Source organism: Polyergus mexicanus, unplaced genomic scaffold, assembly GCF_030449975.1.
Source record: "Polyergus mexicanus isolate NDT 795.1 unplaced genomic scaffold, iyPolMexi1.0 SCAF_4, whole genome shotgun sequence".
Lineage (NCBI taxonomy): Eukaryota > Metazoa > Arthropoda > Insecta > Hymenoptera > Formicidae > Polyergus > Polyergus mexicanus.
In genome coordinates, this window is record NW_027223324.1 from 489,106 (window position 1) to 508,089 (window position 18,984).

General features: G+C 35.2%; 2 protein-coding genes across 2 annotated transcripts in view; both read right to left on the reverse strand.

Annotated features, from left to right (window-relative positions):
• Positions 1-676: 676 nt before the first annotated feature.
• LOC138932606 (protein abrupt-like) overlaps positions 677-18,984 on the reverse strand; it is a 76,466-nt gene continuing 58,158 nt past the window's right edge. Inside the window, exon 8 of the mRNA XM_070294596.1 lies at positions 677-3,950. Within this exon, the coding sequence (XP_070150697.1) occupies positions 2,917-3,950 (1,034 nt within the window). The 3' untranslated portion in view covers positions 677-2,916. The remainder of the gene's footprint in view (positions 3,951-18,984) is intronic.
• Positions 7,424-11,057, reverse strand: LOC138932607 (broad-complex core protein isoforms 1/2/3/4/5-like). Its single transcript, XM_070294599.1, has one exon. The coding sequence runs from the start codon at positions 9,362-9,364 to the stop codon at positions 8,987-8,989; it is 378 nt and encodes a 125-aa protein (XP_070150700.1). The 5' UTR covers positions 9,365-11,057; the 3' UTR covers positions 7,424-8,986.

Below are 18,984 nucleotides of genomic sequence, written 5' to 3' on the forward strand. Positions count from 1 at the left end.
TACGTTATTGATGTACGTAACCGTTGTAATTGTTCCTGGTGTTAACAGGAGCAGTAAATATTTTGAACTTAAGTACTATGTCATGGCAAGCCCAAAAATACCTTTCCCAAACAGCGTATTGAATACAGTAGATGATAGAGCGAAAAATGGACATTCTACAGAAAAATTAAAATAGGAATTAATTAAATACCAATTAATTCCGTATTTTCCTAATTTTTCTTTTCTTCTCCAAAGATAATTAATTAATATATGCACTATCAATCGCATTTGGCTCTGTTAATCTTCTCTTTTTTATTTTTATGGCTACTGCTGTTATTATTATTATTATTATTATTGTTTCCATTTTCTTTTTCAAATCATCAGAAAACAAAAAATAAGTAATAAATTGCCGATCGCAATTGATCGAATTCAATCGTTATCTTAAACGCATTATATTAAGCAACTCGACCTACAATTTATATAATAAAGCGATAAAGTTAGAACACGATTTTTCTTCAATAATTCTGTTCATATATCGGATATTCAATCGAGTATATTAATGATGATCAGTTGCGTCTACATTTATACGGATATTTCATGTCATCATATGATTTACCAATTCCTTTTTACTTTTTCGAGCGTAAGGCAATTAAATCATACAATTAATTATATATTGTTTAAATAAGCAGGTAGTAGGGAATGAAGAGATATTACTTCTTGAAATTATAGAAAAACAAATTTGTAAGTTTTAAATTTGTAAAATTTATAAATTTGTTTCTTTGAATGTAAACGCATCAGAAATCAGTAATATATCTGATTGCATATTTAATGTAAGAATTGCCATTGAAAGAGCACCAATCTCTAAGTTAAGGAAAATATAAAAAGATTTTTAAGTATCTGCGAATTCGCAGGTAGTTGCGCAGTTTGTATGCATACCGCGTATGTATCTGCGTTTATGTGTATACCACATTGTATCACCCAATTGTACATACCTCTGTCTGTACACATTTAAAAATGTTTTCCGATATTACTTCTCGTGATCTTTTTTGAAGAATAACGCGACGACACAAGAAGCAGTACGTTGCCTGCCTGCGCGCCCGAACTTCGCCGTGCGAATGACAAGGCGCTGCGCGAATGACACAAGACGACTGCGCGTAAACAATAGTGCCCTACATGCTGCAAGAACAGCTCCCATACAACAGTTAGTTTTTTATCATCACAAAATACTAAACACGCTACAGAAGAAATTAAAGAAATTTGCTTATAATATTCCATATTTCTTGAATTTCAAAGTAATTATTAATAAAGAGATTGCATTAAAATTATAATTTTTACTTTTAATATGTATAACTAGACACTATTTACTATGTATTTACTATGTTAAACATCGTCAAAAAATTGTCACAAATGATTTTTAGAAAATAATTTTAAGTAATAAAATTGATATAACTCGTTAATGGTTGGTTTTCGGACCTATGTTTATTTTTTTTTTCTTTGTTTTTATCTATTTGTAGAATATAGTGTTAACGTTTGGCCGAATGTATTTGGAATATTCTGTATATACTATATATCAAGATAATTTAGAAATTATAAATCAATAATCGAGAATAAAATAAAGTTTCTGAGAGCACATTATGTAATGTACCGTATTAAGTGCACGAATTTGGAAAAATCTGATTGATTAGCATATTATTTTTTATTTTCAAAATTATTATAGCCTTGATATATTTTGATATTTAAATTTCTGTCATTGAATAAACTCAAAAATCTGCCATCAACTGATGTCACATGAGGTTCGAACCATCATATGTAATAAACATATTAATAATAATATTATATTATATTTAATATTGTTTTAATCGGCAATGTGTTTGTCGTGGATTTATATAGATCTTTTCCAATTTGCAAAATGACTTCTTCTAATTATAATAATTTCTTATTCTCTTATAAATTCCAGGGGTCTATCCATATATGTTGAAACTGTTTATAACCTGATTTTTAAACCACACTTTCTTTGTCGCATTTCTAAGGTGAATTGAAATCGCAATTTGCACTAAATATTAATTTTAATAATAATATTTTGTTCCTGATAATATTACGAGCCATATGAATTGAACTTTCTGGAAAAGACCAGTGGTTGTTTCAGAACATATCAAATCGTGCACGCATCGATTAAAAAAATTGCATATTCGTTCAACAATAATTTTGCATGAGAACGAAGATGTCATTTAACGTGTCTGGTTCTTAACGCTTCAGAAACCAAAGACTTTAAACCAGTTGAATATTCTGAAAATCAGCATAATTCAGCATTAATAGCAAATCAGTTGCTTCGTCCTCAATTTCGATATTTAACTTGTAAGCATGGCATCAAAGCTTGCCTCCAATTATCATTTAGCATGGATCCTACTTCATATCCTCTTTTTCTACTGAGATTCATCTTTGCCTGCTCTATCATCTATCGTTCTATCATATGCGTTGAGGTAGATGGTTGGAATATTTGTGGGATATATATATATATGTGTGTGTATGTATGTATGTATGTTTGCACATAAACGGCGTGCATATGTATACATATACATATGCGTGTATTTGCCTTTATGATTCTAATCGGATACGATTAGCAACCTCGTTCGCGCGTCTATAAAATCGACGTCAAAATGATTGAGACGCTTCCTTTTTCAGTTACTCTGCAAAAACATCCGATATAAGCATAACACTTTTGCGACTCTCTTCGCGCGATAATAACAAACAGAAACAAAACATCGATCGAATTCGATGAATGATTCTTCTATCGCGCGTTTCTACTCCCCTTCTCCTCAGCAACGAGATCGCGTTCAGGCAATCCACGCTGCCGTGGCTGAACAGTCATCTCGCACGACTCGTAATATCGCCGATATTGCCCTGAGTTATACCATGGTTATAACGGATAACGAGAAACTATTCAGATTTGATTACTTCCGGTTCCTCGTTCTCGCTGTACTCCTCGTCCTCCTCTTCGTCCTCTCCTGCCGACATCACTCCCTCGTCCGCGAGCCCGGCATGTCTATCATGCATCGTCTCGTCTCTATCCTCGTGAATAATTCCAGATCCTCGTTCCTCTCTACCGATCATAGGATAGGGATCTTCCAGACTGCGACCACCGTGCTCCTCTATGACGCTCATCTGCGCCTTGGCGGAGCCGAGCTCTTTTGCCATGCGACTCATACGGATCGCATGCTCCGTAGGAATCAATCCTATTGACGATAGATCCGAGTTTTCCGCGATAAGCTGTAAATAAGTATTTAAAAGCGCCGAGCCAGCAATCGCGCTGGTATTGTGACCCGTATGTTGACCGGACGAATGCAATGGCGCCATGTTGGGCTCGCGGCTATCGTGCATCGTATCGAGAGATTTTGCGGCGATCGCCGCTGTCGTTGTTGAATTCTTCCGGTTGCTGTTACCGTTACTGCCACCGCTTACCCTGGTGATTACACTGGCGATAGAGTTGGGTTTTATTGACGGACTGTTGAGCTTGAAGGCGAGAGGTAAAGTGAGATCTTCGGGATCATCGCCGCCACAGATGCTGCTGCCAGCCTCGGATGGAGCGCCTCCGCGAGGTAGTTCCAGTCTCATGTCACTTCTTCTCGGCGCCGTAGGACTGGCCCGGGCACGGAGCTCAGCCGGACTCACCTTGATCCCAGCTTTGTCCAGCAACCGGGACGCCAATTCGGGATCGAACTGACTAGGCATCTGCAAGACTGGAAGATCCTTTGTGCTGATGCCACGATGTTGCCTCGACATGTGTGAGTGCAGGGAATTCCGTGATTTCGCTACTGTACCGCATAGGACGCATCGATAACCCGGACAGACCGTGTGTTTGTCTTCCAAATGAGTCCGCAACGTGTGTGCCGAACGATACATCTTTCCGCATTTCGGACAAGGTCTAGGATCCGTGGCACGTACTCGTATCAGGTCCACACCTCGTCGACTGACTGAAAATAAATGATAAATAAATATATGAAAGAAATGTGTTTAATTTAAATATTAGCACGGAGATCCGACGCATGACTCTTTAGATCTATCTGACTTATTTTACTATTTTATATATTATTCTCTTTTTTAATTATCTATAAAAAAATTTTATTTAAGTTTTTATTATATATATATATATAATATAATACATAATATATTATATGGTATATTAATTAAAATCTTATTTATTTTATTATTGTATTTAAAAAAATAGAAAAGCTTGTTTGCAAATTTCTTTTTTTAATTTAACCTTTAAATATTAAAACCTAGTAAATTATATTCAAAATTGTTCATTTATTTTTATTTACATTCATTTATTCTCTATATAAAATGGATTATATACTTGCCCTATATACATTAGCTCTATTAGCCGTATTATAGCTTGATTAACGTTAGTCAGATTAATATTAGTGCTAATTAATAAATTCTAAAAGATTGTAACATACAATAGAATACTCTAGATTTTTCTGTGAATACTTTTTATTATACAAAGCATTACTTAAATAATATATAGACTTTATTTCGTATGTCTTATATGTATATATATGTATAAGCTAATACCTACTAAAATAGTGCATATAATATTCTATACACATTATTCACCATACGAGCTGTCAGTCATGATAATAACAATTGACAATAAATAATACATAACGAAAAAGAATCGCGATCATGCTTTAGCCTGGGTCTACAATAGGTGTAGTAAGCCCTAAAATATGACATAGTTTCCGGCCAGAAATATTTCCCGCGTTGCTTAAAACTCTGATCTCTAAGCTTTAAGCGAGCTGGCCAGATCCCAGCTCTTAAAGCTTACGACTTAAAATTTTCGATCGATATAGTTCTAAAAAGCTAAAGACGCCTATTATAGATCCGGCTCCACCGATGTTCCATATATGGTATATCGATATAATGCATTCTTTATGCGCTTCTACGTCGTTTTCGAAAATTATCATCATGAGTACACACTACAGTATACTCTAGTATTCCTCATATTCAATGACATTTCCTTTCGAAATCACAACAACTCGTATATATATATATATATATATATATATATATATATATATATACTTCTGTGTGTTCTAGAATACGCCGCCAATAATTCGCGGCGTATTCTAGTATACATGATCTCGAACGTAATGTCTCCTGGGGAATTCTTTATTTAGGGAATACTGATAAAACGTAAGACTGTAGAAAAATAAGGCGTGTTGTCGGACGACCTTCTAGTCGACATATTCACTCGCGATTCATCTGCTCACGTAGATCTGTATATTTTCACGCGATTTTGTGATCTAATACATGCGCCAACATATATCTCTCTCTCTCTCTCTCTCATTTTTTTTCTCTGACATTTCACATCAAACTTTAACCACGCTTTTTTTTTTCATCGCTGGAGCGAATGAATCTTTAGAGCCAATCGAACCCGCTCGATTTCGGCGCGATTGTCGCTGCCTTTTTCGGCATGCGTTTTCGGATTCGGTTTCTACATTTTTTCTTAATACTACGTTATTTAACATAAGGCTGGCTTACTCAGCTTAGAGGAACATTGTTTTCTCTTTTAGATACATAATATCTAATCGTTACATCTCGATGTCGGTGTCTGCATACACTTGACACCGAACCTCGCTGTGTGTTTATGTGTATCGCTTGATCCTACGGTCTGATCTACGCTTCGAATTCTAAAGGAGATACTGTTTTTCATACATTTTATACAAAATCAATTCTATATATATATATATACTCTATATAATAGCATTTTATATATTTATAGATTTTCTCTTTTGTCGATATAATCTCTCGCATATGTACAGTGTGCGTTTTTCGTCAGGGATAGATTTTACGGTGGGTGCGTATGTGACAGTTTTGAGATAAAGCACTGAAGATAGTTCGATTTTCACTTTTGTGCATCCCTTATCACGCGAAAAGACTATACTATACTCACTTTTAGCTAATTTGCAATTCCACACATTCTTGTCAACGCGGTTTCGTTTCGATCATGTCTCTCTCGATACTCTACATAGTATTATAAAGTATCCGATTTATGTGTCGATCAGACTCTCTTCCAACTTTCATGATTCAAAATAGCTTTTGCACGACGATAACACGTTCTATTTTATATTAATTTGGAATGTGTTCTTATCGAAAGTGGTAAACGAGCACAAGTGTGCATTTTCTTGTGTACAAAAAATAATTGTCGATTGACATTTAAATGTATATTATTTAAATTTTGTGTTAATTTAAATTATTTTCTCTTATGTAATTATTATATGATTTAATTTTATTGTACCAGTAATAATTTTTGCAATATTAGATTATATCAATGATAATATTTTTAATTAAATTTTGTTATTTTGATTAAACCGTGTTTACTACAACGATCTCAATAAGATATATACATAATAATTCCAATAATCTTCCAAATTTCCGATTCAGCTAAATTCCGATTCTAATATTAGATATTTATCGCCATGCAGCTGCTACATTAAAAACAAAAAGCAAAACGTCTTTGGCAAAAGCCTCCTTCAAAAAAAATTAAATTTATGACATATATTTATATTTATAGCAACCTCCGCCTGTTAATCAGACGTAGGTCCACCTCAAGGTCTTAATCTGATCCCACTGCACAGGATGCTTCAGTCGCATATGATTTCTAACACTGTTGGGATGGGAAAAAGTTTTGGCACAGGAGGCAACGGGACAGGTAGGCGAGTCTCTGGGATAATGATGATCCAGATGCGCCCTCATCGCGCTGATGTCGTGAAACGTTCTGGAGCAAAGGGGACATCTGTAACCATGCTGCCGATGATGCTCCCGTAGTAATCTCTGTTGCCTGAAGTCCGGTTGGCCGCGCTGATATTTGCTGGTAGTCGTGATCGTCGTGGTGGCCGTAGTGGAAGATTGATTAATTGATGCGTCGTCTTCCAGTGGCGCCTGATGACGGTGGTGAGGAGGAGGGACGGATAGTGAATGATGATGGCGATGCCGATGATGTTGCTGGTGATGGCTGTGGTGGTGGTGGTAAGCCGCACCCTCTGCCTCATCAAGCCCGTGATCTGCAACCACCACCACACCAACATTACCACCAGCCACCACCACCGTAATCCCACCCCGAGCTATACACGATAATGCTACGCGCCCAACCTCGACCCAACAATGTTCAACATCTAGGAATATTTCCCGCAGCGAAATCATACCGCGCTCTTACTTTGATATTAATCAATTGCTAATTGTTATTGATGCGGATGAAGATTATCTGTGCAATTAGTTTAAAGCATGTATGTTTTTTGAATATAACTAATTATTGTATTATTTTCTTTTCAGAAAAATTAATATAAACCGATCACAATATTAAAATAATTTTTTTTTTTCTGAATTAAGCGTATTATTTTTTTTAATACTTATGATTTATATATGTTTTTTAATAACTTGCCACTATATGTATTTAAAATAATCTCATATGAAATAGTCTTCGACATAAAAGTTGCATTAAAATCATCAAAATATACATGTTGTATCTTTCACACTTTCATTAATAATAAACATTTATAGCAAATGGATATATATCAAATAATTGAGAGCATGGCAGATGTTGACACATAGCTAGGATAATCGGATTATGAGTTCGATTTAAATAAAATTCTACCAAAATAAAAATAAGATATATCTCGCGCACGTCAAAATTTCTTATAGGATATATATAATAGTATTTTAAATATGAATGGAAGGAGTCTGTATCGTGCAAGAAAATACGAACAATTAATATTGCCATTTAATCATGTTCTCTAAATGGGAAAATCAGGATACTTTTTTCATATTGAATATCTTTTATACGAAGAGTATCTGGATTTGCGGCGAATGATAGCGGAGATGTTCAAGATCCTATCAACAAGGCTTGTCGACAAATTCGCAAACAATCGAGTATATGCCAAGTTTTTAATAAATCTCCTATCACGTTATTAATTATAATTATACGTTCGTATAATTATTTGAAATTATGTATTCGATCAACTTTCGTATACATACTCATTCGGTTTCATATCGTATACGTTTCATTACACTTAAACGCATCCTTTTGAGCGTAACGTCAAAATATCAGACAATCATTTTTTTCTCGTGTCATATAAAAATCAGTATTTACGTAGTATTATTTTTGCATTACATTTGGGTATGCATTTCATTTGCTGGCCCTAAGATTTATGCAAAAAACGCAGCTCGCGACGATTACGTTAATTCATTTGTCGCAGTCGGAAATAATTTTATGCAGAGTAGCTTAAATCCCTTGCGCTGGTTTTATTTTTTTTTCATCGCGCAATTCCTATTAATATCCCATTTTCCAGACAATTTTAAAAATATTGTTACGATTGCGATGTTATCAACATCGAATCACAAAGTCATATCATAGGGATAAATCTAACTATATGACGTTAATAAACAATTGTGCTATATTCGTCCTGTTACGTTGAATAAATTATAAATTTATATGCGATTTATATATATGAATGAAATAAAAGTAAAAAAATTTCCATTACTTTTACCGAAACATAATTTAACTCGGTTAATCATGTATAAATAAAATAGTAGAATAAGTAATTTTCGTCAAAAGCTATCACCGCATTTTCACATCGTAAATATTACAGCGTGTCTGCAAAAGCAATATTAATCATTAACCCTCGATAATACCCAAACGACTGCGTATTGGAAATGTATTAGGATATTTCTTGCTGCTCTGTATTGATCACCATTACCTACAAAACTTCGTGTTCCATTACGAGCAAAGCCTCAAAGGGATTAAATAAATTTCGGACAAGCAACCGGCGCAACGACGGCAGCCGCGGTGGCGACGGGCATCCCCGTCACGATTTTCAACAGTCATATCGAGCGGGTAGCAACCCCCGCGTTTCCGACCGCGTGATATTGACTAAAGCCTCTCGGCAAGCGGCAAAAATTTGATCGTGTCTCGACGCGTTTCCAGACGACCCGTAGACATCGAACGTACTCATGGCAACGAGGACGGCGATTGATGCTGTTGCTGCTGCTGCTGCTGCTGCTGCTGCTGGACAGCGGGATTGTTCATGTTAGGTCTCTGATGGATGCCGTGCGCCTGCAGCTGATGATTGATCAGGTAATGTTTGGTCTTGCACCGTTTGCCGCATACGTTGCATTGCGGCCACGTCTCCGGCGGCGGCCAGTTCGAGTGGACGTTTTTCACGTGCTGCCGTAGGTTGCTCGGCGACGAATAGCTACGGCCGCAATAACGGCATAGAGGTCTAGCATCATCGTGGCGCAGTGCCGTGTAGAGCCTCGCAAAATTCTCCACCGCCTGTGTAGTATCGGTGGCGGCAGCCGTCATCGCGGCTTCTTCCCTCTTCGGCATCGCCGATCCTACAACCAGGACGTGCCCATCAGTTGATACTATTTCCTTCCTTGCTCTTTCTCTCGCACCGATTCTCCCGTACCTCTCGCATCTTCTCTCTCTCTCTCTCTCTCTCTCTCGCTCTCTCTCTCTCGCTCTCGTTCTCTATTCCTCTCTTTCTCTAGCATGCACAAGCATTTGCACTCCCTCTTTCATACTCTCTGTCTCTCTCTCTTCTTTTGTCAGTATCATGGTCATGCTTTCTTTCTCTGTCATACACGCAAAGTCACGTACGTAGCATACATTCACACAAGTGTACAAAGCTACACACATTAAACCTTTCATTCTTTCTTTCTGTCGCTCTCGCTCCTTTTGGTTCACTTCGTATCTGAGCACACATGTGGCCAGTCACACGTGATTCCTTTTTCTGTCTCTCACCTTCTCTTTCATACTCTTTTTACTCTCTCTCTCTCTCTCTCTCTCTCTTTCTCATTCGTTCCACACCCTCGAGCGCACTTTCGCGCTCAATTCGTCTGTCTCCCTTTACACACATACGCACACATGCTTGTTTTCTCTCTCATTCGCTCATTCACTCACTCCTTACTTAGCGTAGGCACATTCGCACGCGTACTACTCTCGTACTCTCAGGGCATGCCCGGTTGTAGGATTTTTAGTGTGTTGTTGATGTTGTTGTAGTTGTTGATGTTGTTACTTATCCAAAATGTAATTTGACGGCCTAGACTGAATGAGTCGCAAGACGTTTCCGTATTTGTTGTTCGTTTATCTCTCTTAATTTCGACATCATGCTCATAATACGACGTAATCGAACGTATATCCGGCGTCATAACGCAATTTCGCAATATTATTCTCGCATTTCGGAATAGCTGCCGCCGCCGCGACGCGCTTCTTTCACGTCTACCAAATATGGGGGAAATTCGGGGAGTAAACGGAAGATTACCGTACTCGATCTATCGACAAGCATCGTCATCCGCCTTCGTCTTTGTGCACATCGAGTTCTCAAAGAGAGAGACCGAGAGAGATAGAGAAGGATAGAAAAAGAAAGAGAGAGAGGAAAGTGGAGGAGGGAAAGACGGATTAGCAAAAAAAAGGGGGAGAGACAGAGAGTCGAGAGGATGAAGCAGAGGAATGGAGGATCCGGACGGAAGGAAGAGATAAGGAAGAACAGGAGGGGAAAGTTAAGTGTGAAGGAGAGAGACAGAACAAGAGTAAGCGAACTACGTAAGAACCCTCGTATTGATCCACTCTCTACGCCTCGTTACGACTATCTTTTCTACGAATCTCTAAGCATAAGGCCTCTCCTACTTTTGTGTACGTCTCATTACGTAAAAGGGAAGAATATGTAGATGCACCGTTGCAATGAATATTCGTAAAGATTTCTCCTTTTGTAATTATCATATATATCACAAATATCTCATTTTTCAAAAATTCTAATGTTTTAAATATTGTATAATAAGAAATCATTATCTTTTCGCTAAAATAAAATCTGTTTTATATTTCTAAGGATAGTTGATAGCACAAAGGGTCGACATGCTTTATAAATATTTTTTTCTAATTTATAACGACCGAGAGAGGCGACAAATGTCATAGCATACTCCCCTCTCTTCACCGACAAAGATAAAATATTATTTTTATATTAAAACATTTTTCCAATATAGAAGAAAAATATTTTTTATACACTGGCAAAAATAACATCGTACCAAAATTTGATCAAATGATATTTGTATGACTGTAGTGTCTTCTATTCTTGAAATTGAATTTTGTCGGCATGAACAATATGTAAAAAAGAAGAGCGCGGTATGTAGACTGCTTTCTGATTTATGGTAGATGACAAAACAATTTATTAGAATTACAGAGCCGCATATATATAACGCGAACCACGGGAAACCGTATTCCGCGATGATTTATGTATCAATCGGGCTACACCAGAATTCGAATGGAATTAAGGTCACATCGCTTCTAGAACATTAAAGTTACGATGTGTTCTTTTCTCTTCTCATTTTCATTTTTTATCATCCGATTTTCAAATGCCGCGTGTATTCATAAAAAAAAATTCCTTATTTTTTTTTATTATTTAATTTTTTCGTCAAAAATGCCAAGAATTTAATTAAATTCTAGATACTACCCAATTTAATTTATTTAATTGTTAATTTATAATAAATTTTCATAATATTTGCAAGTTGTAGAACTGATAAAAGTCAAAACTCTTGTTTGAGCAAATATTGCCAAATAATCAACTTAATTGTTCGCTAATTTCCAATTTTTAAAATCATATCTCTTATATATTTTTATCTCTTATTATTGTTTATTGCATTTGCGATTATTTTTTAGGCGTGAAATACATTCCCGTAAGACAGTGATTAATCGAGAAATCTTGAAAGTTTAGATTCGATCGATTGGGGTAAAAGGTATATTCATCTGATTACAGCCAACCTCTAAACCGATCAGATGGAAGAGAATGATAGAAAGTTGGGTGTGTGGGAAAAAGAGCGATGAGCGGAAAGACAAAATAAGGAATAGACGAAGGAAGCACGAGAGAAAAGTGGAAAAGAACAGAAGAAGAGTAGTCGGCATAATAAAGGATCTGGGAAATAGGGAAAAATGCTAAGAGATTTAGAGAAGATAAACGAAGAGACGTGATTTCTTTTATAAGAAATTCTTCTTCTAAAATGAAATTACTTCTCGAGAAAATGTAAAAAGTTCTGCGAGAAAGCTAAAAAAATAAAAATTTACTTCTTCTCTGCTTAACTTGATCTCAAAGCGAGTAAAATGGAAGATATTTTAATTTTATTAAAAGAAAAGATATATGAATGTATGTCTCTAAATCGGAAGGGTTTAATGATATAAAGTAAAAAGACCTTACGGAAAAGATAAAATTAGGACCCAATATATTTTCGTTATGATGAAATGTCAGAAAAGAGCAGCTGTTCTAAAAGAATTGAATATCGATTCGTTACAAGTACCCTCAAAATTTCAGCTTGCGTCATTATAAAATCTTCTATTATTTAACGCAAATTGTAATTTTATCCAAATTATTCTAATATAATCCAGAAGATTATAAATTATATTATATTTAATTAGATTTAATTAGATTTATAATAATATAAAAATTTTCTTTTAAAAGCATAGCATTAAATAATTTAAAATCTTATACAAAAATTCCAACAGCATAAATTCTGTTACTTGTCTAATTATTTTTAGCATAAGCAAAATATGTTATTTGATCAAGACTAACTGAAATTTTCATTGCTTTACACTGTATATCATAACAAGAGCGCATAAAAAAATAAACTAAAGATAGTCCATTAAGAAAATTCACGAAGGAAAGAGAAAATGAAATATTAGAAGATAATACAGCGAGAACTTTAGGTAAACGTCATGAGATTTTTGCAAAGAACTTTAAGTAGAAGGAAGATATATAGGGTGGACACACCAGTGTTGTCGACAGGGAGGGAGATTCGGTAGCAAGCCAGGATGATTGCGCGAGTCCATTAGCGGCGTCGCTCCGACGAATTGCGCTGCATTAACGAGGACCTGCTTCTCGAGGAGCAGTCAGCACGCTGATTGGCCGAAGGGAGCCCGAAGATCGATGTCTTCGGGTTTCCGGGAAAGTCCTTCCGCGTCTGCCTCGCGTTACCGCAGGGGCGAGCAACCCGAAAACGTCGATCCCGTTGAGGGAGGAGAAAGATATATATATATATATATATATATATATATATATATATATATATATATATATACATATAGACGAGGATCGATATATGGCGGTGCAATTTCTATTCCTGGAAATATTACCGAAATGAGAAACGAACCTTGATGTGCTACAACAAAATCCAATTTAATATTATGACGGCAAAGTGCGAGAATCATCAGCCAAGTTTTCCACAGCATCCCGCGGGAATTAATCAGAAATGGAGTTTAAATCTTGATACTTCGTACATTGAATTTTTTAGAGCTTTAAATTTTAATTGAACCCTCTTCTTTTTTGAACTATAAATAATTTTTTATAAATTAAAACAGAAATAAAACATATTTATTATTTATCATCAATTTTTCGAAATTGACAATATTCATAAAAAATCTTTCATAATATTTTTATATTGTTACTCGTCAATATAGAAAAATTTTATTGTTCTATTATCTCCCTCCTAGAACTATGATCGTACTTGTGGCTTTTAACATCAGTTTTGTTAATGATCAGTTACATCAGCATTTGGCACAATTCAAGCTTTAGATTTATGACAGGCATTTGATATATTGCAATCGTCGAGTAGGAAGGAGGAAGTCCGAAGGGGTAGAAAAGTTTAATCTAGATAGCTGACGTGGGTTACCTACAGACTCTTCCCCTCAACGCGCGATTCAAGTTTTTTTATTCCTTCGGGGTTAAAAAAGTATACCATGCGCATTGCAATGAGAGTACTTGTATTCAACTTTCACTCATTCGCTCGCGTGCAGAACGAGGATGTAAAGGGCGTAAACATTGCATGAACTCTACATCGCTTTTGTAAATAATTGATCGAGGCATTTGAATCTCTGACCTTGCTATTTCTATATGATCTCTTGGCATTCAAGTTTAATTAGAAAAAAATTCAGCCTTTCGAAATACATTAAAAACAAAATGAGAAAAATTTTAATGTTTGCATATTTTAATTAAATTTATTAATTTTGAATATTGTGACTAGTAGCAATTTCTCGATTTATCATTTCTTCAAATTAATTTATATTTAATTATCTTTTATATATCAAAAGTTATTGTTTGATTTAATTTAATTTTAAATTACATTTTAAATTACATTAATTTTCGCGGATTATATATATATATATATAATGAAAAATTATATAAGATATAGTGAAAATTATTAAAATCTTTTTCTTAAAAAATTTTTTATAATACTATTTTCTATAAGATTGATTTTTCATTTCACTTCAAAAAGTTTCGATAGAAGGACACGAAAAAACGATTAGACGATGTCTTTTAAAGTTTTTTCTAGAGAAGAAGTTCATAAAACGAGACAGAATAGAATGAGTCTTTGAATTGAAAAACCATGTCTTTCGTTCAAAGTTTTTCCCAACCAACAGGATATGACGCATCGCGCATCGTACGTGACATGAGAAAGCATGTTTAGGTGGAAAGAAAGAAGAAACGTATAGTTGAAACGACTTTCGTCCTAGTGGGTTGAATTTGCAAATGCGAGGGTTGAAATGAAGCGACGTGATGGCCGGAACCGCCTGGATGGAACTGAGATTGCTTGGCAATGGCAGTAAGAACGAAAAATATAGAACTATGTATATAAACGTAAAACGGGAGAAACATAGCAGACAAGAAGATGAAGATATCCGAAGTAAAAACTTGTTTTTCATTTCGTAGCGAAAAAAGATATATTGTATTTTCTCGAATTAATAATTTTAAGGTTGAACAGAAATAAATAATTTCTAGTTATATTGCATTACGTAAACTTGTAATATTAAGCTTGTAAAATTAAAATAAGTTTTAATTTTACTCCAAGTTACATATAAGTTGAATAACAAATATTTTAATAATGTTTTAAGTATTTTTTTTTTTAGATAATTTGATTCAAAGATGTAAAAGATAAAATGTATTTACAATACATAAAAATATATGTGTATAAAATAGCTATAAATATTATTATATCTAGTAATATACAATATATATTTTCAAAAGTATATGTCAGGAAAAAGATATATTAGATAATAGAAGATTGGCGCGGATACGTGATATGGAATCGTACGGATATAAGAGGTAAAGAAGAAAGGATAAGAAAAAGTATTGGAAGACATTGAAGGGGATGAATATCGCTGTGCGTGACGCGCGTGTGTTAAGACGTGAGTGCGCGCGTTTCAGGCACGTTAGAAGAAAATAAAGGGTGGATTTACGTATTCGGAGTGAATTTCGCCTGAGGAGATTGCCAGAATCACGTGGGACAACAGAACCTCATAAAAGCTTCGAAGGAAAACGGATCGTACCGAAAAACGCATAAAATAAAAATTTCCTCTCTCTCTCTCTCTCTCTCTCTCTCTATCTCAAGAAAATCACAAGAAATTAATCTTGGAGCACGCCAAGAAACAAAATAAATAATACTATTTTCAGAATGCAAGATTCAAAAGACAGTTTTGGTTATTAGCTTAATGCAAAGGGGAGAAGATATCCGCAAGGGAAGATCATCCAATATATGCATTAATCATTTTGTGGAAATTGTGTACGCCCATAAATACGATTGCTTGGTCAAACAAAAAAAAAAAAAAAAAAAGAAAACTTGAGCAGTATCGGCGACTACCAACAGGAAATGATATCTGTGGGGCGCGTGACATGCGTGCGTTAAACCGCGGATGCGTGAGACACAGACACGTTAAGAAAAAAAAAAAAGTAGAAGGTGAATTGACGTAGTTGAAATGACTTTGGTCCGCGAAGGGAGCAGCGAAGGTTGGAGACGGGGAGTTAGGGGTAGGCGTTTAGACGATCGGAGGTATCAGCGAAGAAGCTTAGGGTGGTTGGTGGTGGTGACGGTAGTGGTGGTAGTGACGGTGGTGGTAGTGGCGGTGGCAGCGACGGAGATGGTAGTGGTGGTTGAGTAGCGGCAAGGAGTGGGTACCGGGGGCAAGTGAGGGCAGATCAATGCGAACATGTGCGGGAAATTGCACAGGGATCGATCCCAGGACCCTTGGGGAAAGCGCGTTCTCTATGTTTTTCTCTGTCACTCCCTCTCTCGCACCCCGCTATGTATCCTCTCTGCCTCCGTTTACTCTATCTCTCATTTTGTATCTTTGTCCTTTTTTTTCCCCCCTTTTTTTCTCCTCGCTTTTTCACGCGGATTTTGTCTCGGTTTTTCATAAAATTTCTCTCTCGATTGACAAGTAAGTCATTTACTAATATTATTGATGATCTAAATTGTTTTATGGAAAAATTTTTGAAAAAAAGGCAATGAAGTTATACGTTACAATGGAATATATATTCTGTTGTTTCATTACAAGAACATAAAATATATACAGAGTATATGAATATATATTTATATGCTCTATATATTAATATATATTTAGTTTTCTAAAAATACAAAGGAAAATACAAGACAAGAAAAGTACCCGAAAATAAGTCAGGGATTTCAAATATCAATGAAATTTAATGACAATAATACTTCACGAGAGGTCTGAATGGTGTATTCGATTTCTTAAAAAATCTATTTAAAAATCTTGAATCTCCAGCACATTGTTAACAAGAGAAAAAGTTTACTAGACAAATTCTGAATGACGATTTCTTACTAAATCTCAGCGTATAATTCATCTAAGAAGTGTATTACAAAAAAGAAAACAGGAAAAAAAAGAATTTTAGGTAAAAAATACAGCAAAAAGCATGCAATAAATAAAAAGATTCGAAAGGTGTGTTAGTATTTGTCATTTTACTGACATATACAGACATGTATCACATGTACATTTATATCTATATATAAAAGTAAAGAGTAATTTATAGTTCTTAAAGCTTTTAGAACAATTTGTCCTGCAAGGATTAAATTGTAAAGGGTAAAATTTTCATTCAAACGTACGTCGAAACTTTATTTTTACAATATTTTAAAGTCGCGTATCTTAGGAACCAAAAGAGACGGCCACAAAAATTCGAAATGTGTATTACTTGTTAGGAATATACTCTGTACTCTCTATGACATAATCAATAGGAAAATGATTCGTGCGTTGTAAACTTTTGTTAATCGAAAAGTGATTATTGTTAAAGCACCTCTTCGATTCTTTGACAATTTACAGCTCTGCGATTGCTCTTGATCAAACTAGTGTCGCGCGTTTCTCACGGATGCAGCATTCGTACGGCGCAACACGGTTGTGAAGATTGATTACGCCCGCCGCAGCCACACCGTCGCCCACGCGAGTTATATTAAAGACGTGACCCGACATAAAGGTTCCTTGTCTTCGGTTCCTATCTATCTCTCTCTCCCACTCGTCTTTCCTCTATGATCACATTGATTTTCTACAGTACTCCACCCTCAGTCCGCGTCACTCCGTCCCATTTCCCCTCTTCCTCCCTCCCTCTGTCCGCTAATTTACTCTCCGCAAACTCTCTTCCGTAAGAGAGTATACCCGGGATACAAACAAGTACGCATCGAACAAATACCCGCGACTTCTTCCTCGGTGTCTTCTTATCGACGTCCAAGCGTCGCGCTGAAAGCTGTGCAGCCGCTATTTACTCGCGAGTAATTCGGGATCGAGTGTTTGAAAGCTTTGCAAGTTTGATTGAATTCCGGCATCACTACCGACATCAGAAAATGAACAAATTGCTAGCTTCGAAGTTCGTCCTTTACGAAGCCCGTTTTTTTTTTGTTTTTTTGCGCTAAAAGTTAGCGAATATAAACAGGGTAGTTTCGATCAATTGGCCATAATTTTTACATCTTAAATGAAAAGAATAATCTCAGATTATTAGCAAATTGAATATAATTTTGACAATAGTGTAATAATTATATTTGCCGAATCCAAATCTACAATAATATAATAATGATGTATAAAAAAGTTAATATATTGAATACTTTGCATTAAATGTTCTATTTAATGTTTTATTAGGCATATTAACCATTTCATTTTTTTTACCATTTAAATTTTTGATTGTACAAAAAAATTGGGGAAGTACATTCACGCACATCATAATTGTAATGCGATTTATTCCTCTTAATTATCGCGCACGCGTATAGTAGACTTTATTTTTTTCGATGCACAAATATTCATTTATTATTGTCAATTTGTTTAAGAGCTTGTGCTTTTTTCGCATAAAAGCACATTTTAACTTTTCATTGTTTATGATATTTCATCTTTGATGTCCGCCGTTTTTATTGCGTTAAGTGGATTTCGTAGGTAATTTTTTTTCCGTCTGACCGTCCCACGTTTACAATACTGTTGCAGTGCACATGAAATGCATTTTGGTTTCTCTCTCATTGACAAGAATCAATAGAATTAAAACAGAATATACGAACAACAATTTTATACACGACGGGAAACCAAGTGCATACCGCTTTCTCTATTGTTTGTTTTCTTTGTCGGTTTATCGAACTAACGCAATTCTGAAACTTTATTACGCAAACTAAAAAATATAAAAAATTAAATGCCAATGCTATTTGTCAATAGTAATAATACTAGTGGTAGTGAGAAAAGCACAGGATAACTCCCAATGTCATTTAAATTAAAAACATTCTTCCATGACTTCCCGCTGGTTGCTTAAGGTTAAGAAAGCATCCCTAATCTATGATCCTTAACAAGGTATAGCACGTTATTTACCCTTATGTTTTACAGATCACTGGACTTTGAAAGGGTCCGACCCATCGTATCAATAAAAAAAAATAGATAAATAAATCAAATTAAATTTTTATAAAATATCGCAATAAATTATTGCAATGTTTAAACATATTTTATATCATTGTGCGATTTTTCGGCAATATTTTTTCATCTATATTGTGCGGATACTGTAAAGGAAAAATTATATCAAAATTATACTTTTTAGATCAATTACACATAATCGGCCATTCTCGAAAGAATATCACAAAAAATAACATTATAGGTTCTAAAAGAGAATTGTAATTGTCATTGGAAAACGCAATAATATACGGACGAACCAC